The following is an 8,625-nucleotide window of genomic DNA, read 5'->3' as shown; positions in this document are numbered from 1 at the left end:
CCAGGAGCTGCCGACATATGGCCGGATGGTGACTGGACTTGGAGCTGAGCTAGCTGAGACCTCCACAACTAAGATTGAAGGACAACAACTTGGCTGTTCCCCTTCCCCAATTCCCCAACACTGTTTCCCTCCCCAATTCCCCAATAAAATTTAAAAAAAAATTCTGAATAACAGCTTTGCCCTCACGTGAGTTTGACATTGAAAAATACTATTTAAGTTCCCTCGGTTGTCCCCCGGATCTGTCTCTTGCTTCAACAGTGTTTGGACAGAACAGACCCAGGGACGCCCCTTCTTCGAGCCTCCGACCACCCTCCAACCTCTTCTCCAGTCTCAACTTTCAGAACCAACTCAGCCATCCTCGGCCTCTAAGACCAGCTAACACCGTTATTTGAGCTTAACTCCTTACTGCTGAGCAACCATGAGCTCCCAATTTTGTCAAAATTATTCCACCGAGGTGGAAGCCGCCGTCAACTGCCTGGTCAACTTGCATCTGTGGGCCTCCTACACCTACCTCTCTCTGGGATTCTATTTCGACTGCGACGATGTGGCTCTAGAGGGCGTGAGCCACTTCTGGGTGAGCCATTTACTGGGAATTAAGATATATGAGCCTTGGACAGGCACATGCAAAAAAATTAAGTTGGACCACCTCCTTATGCCATATACAAAAATAAATTCAAAATGAGCTAACGACTTAAATGTAAAATTTGAAACTATAAAACTCCTAGAAGAAAATATAGGAAGTAAATTTGCAGACATTACCCATAGTAATATTTTTACTGATATAGCCCCTCAAGTAAGGGAAGTAAGAAAAAAAATAAACATATAGGATTACATCAAACTAAACAGATTTTTCACAGCAAATGAAACCATCAATAAAACAAAAAGTCATCCTACTGAATGAAAGAACATATTTGTCAATGATACATCTGATAAGGAGTTAATATCCAAAGTTTATAAAATCTCATTGAACTCAACACCAAAAAAACAAACAACTCAATTTAAAAATGGGCAGAGGACCTGAAGAGACATTTTTCTAAAGAGGACATACAGATGGCAAACAGACATATAAAAAATGCTCAATCTCATTAATCATTAGAGAAATGCAAATAAAAACTACAATGAGATACCACCTCACTGCAGTCAGAATGGCTGTCATCAATACATCAACAAACAACAAGTTCTGGTGAGGATGTGGAGAAAAGGTATCCCTCGTGCACGGCTGGTGGGGTTGCAGATTGGTGCAACCACTTTGGAAATCAGTATAGAGGTATCTCAAAATCCAACAATTTCACTCTTAGGTATCTATCCAGAGAAATACCAAACGCTAATTCAAAAAAATTGATGCACCCCTATGTTCATTGCAGCACTATTCACAATAACCAAGACATGGAAACAACCAAAGTGCCAATCGGTAAACGACTGGATTAAGAAACTGTGGTACGTTTATACAATGGAGTAGTAGCCATAAAGAAGAATGAAATCTTACCATTTGCAACAATATGAATGGACCTAGAGAACATTATGCTAAGTGAAATAAGTCAGATGGAGAAAGATAAATACCATATGATCTCACTCATATGTGAAATCTAAAGAATAGAATAAATGAACAAACTAATCAGAAACAGTCTCAGAGATTTAGAGAAAAAACTGAGGGTTGCTAGATGGGAGAGGGGTGGGGATGAGGGAGAAGGTGAGGGGATTAGAAAGCACAAATTGGTAACCACAATATTGCCATGGGGATACGAAAGACAATTTGGGGAATATAATCAATAATGTAAAGATTTTGTAGGGTATCCGATGGACACTTGTCTTATTAAGGAAACCACTTCATGGACGGTATAGATGCCTGACCAACCACTGCTCTGTACACCTGAAGCTGAAACTGAATAATAATGAATGTCAACTATATTTTAATGTATATATAGTCGCAGGATGTGGAGTACAGCATAGGGATTAGAGTCAATGGAATTGTAATAGCTATATGCAATGTCAGAGGGATAGTAGATTAGGTGTGGGAGGTTATCACTTTGTGAGGGGTGTAAATGTCTAACTATTGCATTGTTTTGTACACCTGAAACTAATTTAAAAAAAGATGTATGAACCTTTGTGTATAAAACTGACATACTTAGGAGTTTGGATTATTTTTCATAAAAGTAGTTGAAATGTTTTAAGCATGATCCTGACATCATGGAATTTATATTTTATGTGTTGGATAGCAATTCTGAAGTAGAGTGCTGAATAGATACGAAGAGGATTTGGATTGCAATGTACATCTAAGGGATGTGACAGTAATCCAGGTCACACATAATGTTGACATAAGAAGTGTCCAGGGCCGGCTGAGTGGCTCAGTTGGTTAAGAGTTAGCTTAAGAGCACGAGCTCTGAGCAACAGGGCTACCGGTTCGATTTCCACATGGGCCAGTGACTCTGCGCCCGAGCTGAGCTGCCGCAGGATGGCTCAGCTGGTGAGAGCATGTGTTCCTAACAACAAGACTGCCTGTTTGATGGTGGGCTATGCCCGTCCACAACTAAGACTAAACTTGGCACTTGAGCTGAGCGGCCAACAGATGGCTCAGTGGATAGAGCATGTGCTTTTAACAACAAGACTGCCAGTTTGACCCCCATCCGCAATTGATGGTGGCTATGCCTACCCGCAACTAAGACTGAACTCAGCACCTTGGGCTGAGCTGTTGCCCAGATGGCTCAGTGAATAGAGTGTGAGTTCTTAACAACAAGGCTGCTGGTTCGACTCCCACATGGGATGGTGGCTATGCCCACCCACAACTAAGATTGTAACACAGCACCTTGAGCTTAGAGGCCACAAGGTGCCAAAAGACAGCCAGATGGTGACTGGTGCCCTCCATAACTCAGATTGAAGAACAAAAACTTGGCTGGTCCTGCTCTCCAGTTCCCCAACACTGTTCCCCTCCCCAAATTCCCCAATTAAAAAAAAAAAAGAAAAGAAGTGTTCAAACCTGTAGAGAAGTTGTATAAGAGTTTATATAAACAAAACTGATGGCATATGCCAGGGAACAAGATCTCAAATGCTCTGGCGAATAACATTTTTGCAGTTTCTTTTATGCATTTGAAATTAAGGAGGGAAAGTAAGAAAGACTATAAGGATGTGGGAGAAAGCCAGGTGGGGGTTGGATTATAGGATAGTTAACAAGATTATATGCTTTCTTGAGGTTAAGCTTCTTTCTTTCTTTCTTTTCTTTTTTTTTTTTAAAGATTTTATTGAGGAACCAGGGAAGGGGAACAGAAAAGTTGCTGTTCTTTTTGTTCTTCACTCTAGTTGTGGAAGACGTCACTTCACTGGCCCATGTTGGTATTATCATTGTGCTCTTCCCGGCTGAGGCAGATAGGTCGCCGGCCATTGGACAGCCACTCATGGAGGCTCTTGGCAGCTCATGCTGGCTGCCAGCCACTCACCATAGCTCACGGCCTCCCACACAGCCCTGCTGCAGCCTATGCTGGCAACTCACGGCAGCCTAGCTCCAGGTCACGCTGTTGTTCACCATCTTAGCTGTAGAGGGCGCAGTGTCTCTGGCCCTAATGTAGGATCCGAACCAGGGTCCTGCTGCTCAGAGCTGGTGTCTCAAGCCAACTCTTAACCAATGCGCCACTCAGCCAACTCTGTTAAGCTTTTGTCAAAGATGTGTTTACCTAGATGCACAGAAACAATGGACAGGGCTTGTTTAAAACAAAGACAAACATTTTAATAGAAAGTTATATGCTTGGGGTGTGACTACCCACCATGACCTGCCCAGTTAGAAATTTATGATCAGATCACCCTGTGAGGTTACTGTCCATAGAACTTTGTTTTCATCTACAACTAAATGTCTGTGAGGATAGAGAGAAAGAGATAGATTTTACAAATTATGGAGAGAAATGATATGGTGACATGGTGACTGTAGAAAGTAAAAGAGATTTAAGTTTCCAAAGAATGCAGGTTTCTAGGTTTCTGTTTCAATAGTTGCATGAGTATCATGGAATGGAGCTAATACCTATTCTTCTAGTTCCCCTGAAGGAGAATTTTCCCTAAAACCTTTTCGTTTCTTTCCTTATTCCTTATTCTTTCCCATGAAAATAGAATGAAGTATCTCAGTGGTGAGTACAGGAAAAAAGGTGGATACGTAATTTGTCTCAACATCTTCTCATCCTTTATCTCTGGAGCCAAGCTGCTCTCAGGAGTGTCAGTTCTGGTCTCCTCCTTAATGCCCTGATTCTCACAGGAACAGGGCCTCAGGTGGGGAGAGTTAGGGATGTCCCAGCATTTCCGGAACTAAGTCAGTGTATTAGCCTGCCCAGGCTGCTCTAACAAAATACCAAGGACTGGGGGGATTAAGCCAGACATTTATTTTTTCACAGTTCTTGAGACTACAAGGCCAAGACAATTTGGTTTCTTGTGAAGCCTCTCTTCCTGGCTTGCAGAAAGTTGCCTTCTTGACTTGTCGTCACATGACCTTCCCTCCATGCATGTGTGTGTGTGTGTGTGGGGGGGAGGTGGCGGGGGGGAGAGAGACAGAGAGAGACAGAGAGACAGAGAGAGACAAAGAGACAGAGAAAGAGAGAGAGAGAGAGAGAGAGAGAGACAAAGCCCTCTCTCTGGTGTCTCTTCGTATAAGGCCCCATTCTTAGGACCTCATTTAAGCTTAATTACTTTCTTAGAGGCCCCATCTCCAAATAAGAGTTCAATATAAGAATTTTGGAGGAACACAAGTAATCAGTTTTTAACAGTGAGTAAGGCCACTTCATTTAGAGTTCAATACCAATAAGATTACTGGCATTACACACTTAATAAAAATTCTCCTGGGCCGGCCGAGTGGCGCAACGGTTAAGAACTGGCTTGGNGCTCCTAGGCCACAAATCTGTCCAGCACGTTATTGTACAAACAACATGGGATTAAATCAAATGCAAGAGAAAATGATGCAACGAGAGATACTATAAGCACGAAACGTAAGAGGCTGCTGCCTGTGTAACACAGCATACTGTTTTACAGCAAAGTTCTTTTTCTATAAGTAGCAAGAGTACACTCTTTATAGTAAATGACAATAAAAAGTAAATATGTAAACCAGTAACATAGTCATTTATTATCATTATCAAGTTTTATGTACTGTACATATTGTATGTGCTATACTTTTATATGTTTGGCAGCACAGTAAGTTTGTTTATACCAGCAATACCACAAACATGTGATTAATGTGATGTGCTATGGTGTTATGATGGCTATTATAATCTCACAGGACCACCATCGCATACGTGGGTTGTTGTTGACTGAAATGTCATTACGTGGCACATGAGGTACTGAATTAGTTGTTGGCTCACCATTTTACATTTCAGACATTTCTCCCCACCAATATCCAACACCCTAGGTCCTTTCCCCACCCCTTTCTTTCTTGTTTGCTTTTTGATAACCTTTGCTCTGTTTTCCTTCTATCCAGACCCCTTTGAAATCCAGGGCATAGCAGGCTGTGAGCTGCATTCTGAGGAGACCATAGTAAGCTTTTTGAGGGGAGCTTTAGGAGGACTGGATTTCCTGAGCCTCAAGAATGATTCATGTATGCCTGCCCCAGAGGGTGGCAGCAGGGCACAGCGGTTCTGCACACTCCTCACTCAGTACCAAGGTATCGTAGATACCGTAGAGAAGCTCCTTTTGAAAACCTGCCCTCGATATCTCCTTGGTGTCCTCGATGCAGGGAAGACAGAACTGCAGAGGCAAGGTTAGTCCTATTCTCTCTCCAAAACTTTTCTATTTCACTTCCCACCATCTTCTTTAAATTCAAGAGTAGGCGGTACCTAAGAAGAATGGGGCTTAATCAGTAAAATATTTTGTTTCCAAAGGAGTAGAAGGGGTCACCATCTTANGTGGAGGGCAGTGTCACTGGCCCTCATATGTGGGATCTGAACCGGGGCCCTCTGGCATCCCAAGCCAGTTCTTAACCATCACGCCACTCGGCCGGCCCAAGATTTCCTAGACTCTTGCTTCTTCTGGACTGCTCTTTTCTTATGCTTTAAAAAAATCTTTCAAAAAAAATCTTTCCCCAGAGGCCCCCCTTCTATGGCTTAAAACCCAGATGCACACAGTTGTGCAACCCTGTGCTTGATTCCCTTAAATATCTGATCTCTTTCTCTATCAAAAGGTGTATATCCATAGTCCAACAACAATTATGACCCATTTAATGCACCCTGGAAACAGGTACTTCCATTTCCTTCACATGGATTTCTCCCCATGCCCCTCAACCTATATCATGCACCTCCCCATCATGTCCCCAAATTTATTCAAATCAAACTCTTAATTCTTAGCATTTATCTCTTATGCTTCCTTCCCCATCTTGCCAATTTTTCTCTTCCTTGTTTCTGATCAAATATGTCTTTGGCTCATTCTGCAGCCATATAAAATCTTCTTTTTGCTCCACTTTTTTATAAGGCCCTAGGTTCTTATATAGTTTCTCTCATTTTCAGAGTCCTCCTTTGAATACCTTTATATATTTTCTCTCATTTTTTCATTAATCTCTCTTTCTTCTTTTTCCTTCTTCCCAGATCCCTTTGAAATTCAGTTAACAGGAGGCTGTGAGCTACTTTCTAGAGACACTGCAAAAGGTTTCGTCCAGGTAGCTTATCAAGGATCAGATTTCCTGAGTTTCCAAAACATGTCATGGGTGCCATCTCCAAAGGGTGAGAGTAGGGCTGAGAATGCCTGCCATCTACTCAATCAGTATGAAGGCATCAAGGAAACAGTATACAGGCTCATCAGCAACACCTGCCCCCGATTTCTGTTGGGTCTCCTCTATGCAGGAAAGATGGATCTCCAGAGACAAGGTTAGTTCAACACTTTTCTCTAAGATTTTTACATACAAGTCTTGCCCCTTCCCACTATTCCCTTCAAAGTTAGGGTAAGAAAGTGTTCAAGAGGGTGAGGGGTTACTGGGCACAATATTCCTAGAGGAGACTAATAATATATGCATATTAATGTGGATAATTTGTCTCCAAGCTGTTTTGTTAGAGTCCTCCTCTGAATATGTTTTACTCTCTCTGCAGTGAGGCCAGAGGCCTGGCTGTCCAGTAGCCCCATCCTTGAGTCTAGCCAGCTACTTCTGGTTTGTCATGTCTCTGGCTTCTACCCAAAGCCTATCTGGGTGATGTGGATGCGAGGTGACCAGGAACAGCCAGGCACTCAGCGAGGTGAAGTCTGGCCTAATGTTGATGGGACATGGTATCTTCGGGTGACTCTAAATGTGGAGGCTAAGGAGGCAGCTGGCCTGTCTTGCCAGGTGAGGCACAGCAGTCTAGGGGACCAGGACATCATTCTCTACTGGGGTGAGTATGATTGGATCTATAAGTGTGAGAAGGTGATTCTTGAGCCTAGAGGGTAGTGCAGAGGAAAGTTTCATGATGCAAGAACTAGGTGAGAGAGATATCAAGAAAAAAATGAATACAGGTAATTCCAGCAATGGAGAAATAAAACATGAATGGCATTTAGATGTAAGAGATTTGAAGGGGATGAGGAACCCATCGCTTAGCAGGGATGGGAATAGACTAACTAAATAGGATGGTTTATGGGACTCATACCCTATGCACATGTTAAGGTGGGAAAATCAGCAAATGAAGTAAAATTGGCATTGGGTTTAAAATGACATCCGTGTGTCTCTCCAATATTCACAGGACATCACCTTTCAATGACCTTGATAGTGTTGGCAGTGATAGTGCCCCTAGTGCTTTTGATACTCCTTGCATTATGGTTTAAGAAGCGCTGGTGAGTTCTTTGTATTTTCTCTTTGCCTCCCAATTTCTTATTCTCATTTTTACTTCTCTTAGCTTTTGTCTCTTGACCACTCCCTCTCATTCTCAATTACCACCTCCCACTTATCTAAAGTTTTCTCCCATTTCTCTTCTTTCTCAGCTCATATCAAGACATCCCATGAGATTCCTCACCCTGCCTTTCTCATTGTAATGAGAACCCAAGAGCCAGGAGTCTAGAACAGCAGAATGATGTCGTGTTTTCTACTCTCCACTTATTTTTGCCCCCTGTTTCTGCATTATAATCATTTGTTAATGCAAGCTAATTTAATTTCTGTAACACTATGTGGAGTACCTTTCTTGTAATCTTCATTTGTTCAGTAGTACTCAACCTTCAAGTCCATTTCTGATGTCACATCCTCCAGAGGTTTTCCCTGATCCCTAAGAGGTAAGCAGCCTCTCCCTTGAGTGAATCCAGATAACACTTCAACCATATTGTGCTACATGTACACATCACTTCTTACCCTGCATTGTTACTTAGGTCTTTCTTCCCTGTACAATTTTTAACTCCTTTGGGACAATGATCATGGCAAAGGTGCCTTTCTGCATCTAATATGGGCTTGGTGAAAATCAAACTAAAACCAACAAATAAAAAAAACATATCCAAGTTGCATTAACTGTCATGTTGATAGCTGTTTCTCATTATATTCATTCCTTACATCATTGTAGTATTTGAAACATTGATGTTTCCCTTCTTAATTACTGGGTCAAGAAATTCCCCCACTCTTTTTGCTCCATCCTGTTCTTCCTAAAATCTTAAAGGAAAATGCAGCTTTGACCCTTGCCACATTTATTTATTTATTTTTTTAAGATTTTTTTTTGGGGG

The 8,625-nt window shown here is 42.0% G+C and overlaps 1 protein-coding gene across 1 annotated transcript; it reads left to right on the top strand.

Annotated features, from left to right (window-relative positions):
• Positions 1 to 418: 418 nt before the first annotated feature.
• On the top strand, positions 419 to 8,613 carry LOC109396393 (T-cell surface glycoprotein CD1c2-like). Its single transcript, XM_019668163.1, has 7 exons — positions 419 to 574; positions 5,157 to 5,160; positions 5,444 to 5,722; positions 6,543 to 6,821; positions 7,041 to 7,319; positions 7,665 to 7,755; positions 7,903 to 8,613. Exons 1-7 carry the CDS (start codon positions 419 to 421, stop codon positions 7,922 to 7,924), a joined length of 1,110 nt encoding a protein of 369 aa, XP_019523708.1. The 3' UTR covers positions 7,925 to 8,613.
• Positions 8,614 to 8,625: the final 12 nt, after the last annotated feature.

The sequence above is a fragment of the Hipposideros armiger genome, unplaced genomic scaffold (assembly GCF_001890085.2).
Source record: "Hipposideros armiger isolate ML-2016 unplaced genomic scaffold, ASM189008v1 scaffold_519, whole genome shotgun sequence".
NCBI lineage: Eukaryota > Metazoa > Chordata > Mammalia > Chiroptera > Hipposideridae > Hipposideros > Hipposideros armiger.
This window is presented reverse-complemented; position numbering and strand designations above follow the sequence as displayed.

Bases quoted from the DNA above. Each gene is read 5' to 3' on its own strand.
- LOC109396393 (XM_019668163.1), top strand. From the start codon at position 419: ATGAGCTCCCAATTTTGTCAAAATTATTCCACCGAGGTGGAAGCCGCC. The intron at 5,723-6,542 runs GTTAGTCCTATT...CCTTCTTCCCAG, and splicing joins GACAGAACTGCAGAGGCAAG to ATCCCTTTGAAATTCAGTTA. The intron at 7,756-7,902 runs GTGAGTTCTTTG...CTTCTTTCTCAG, and splicing joins TTATGGTTTAAGAAGCGCTG to CTCATATCAAGACATCCCAT.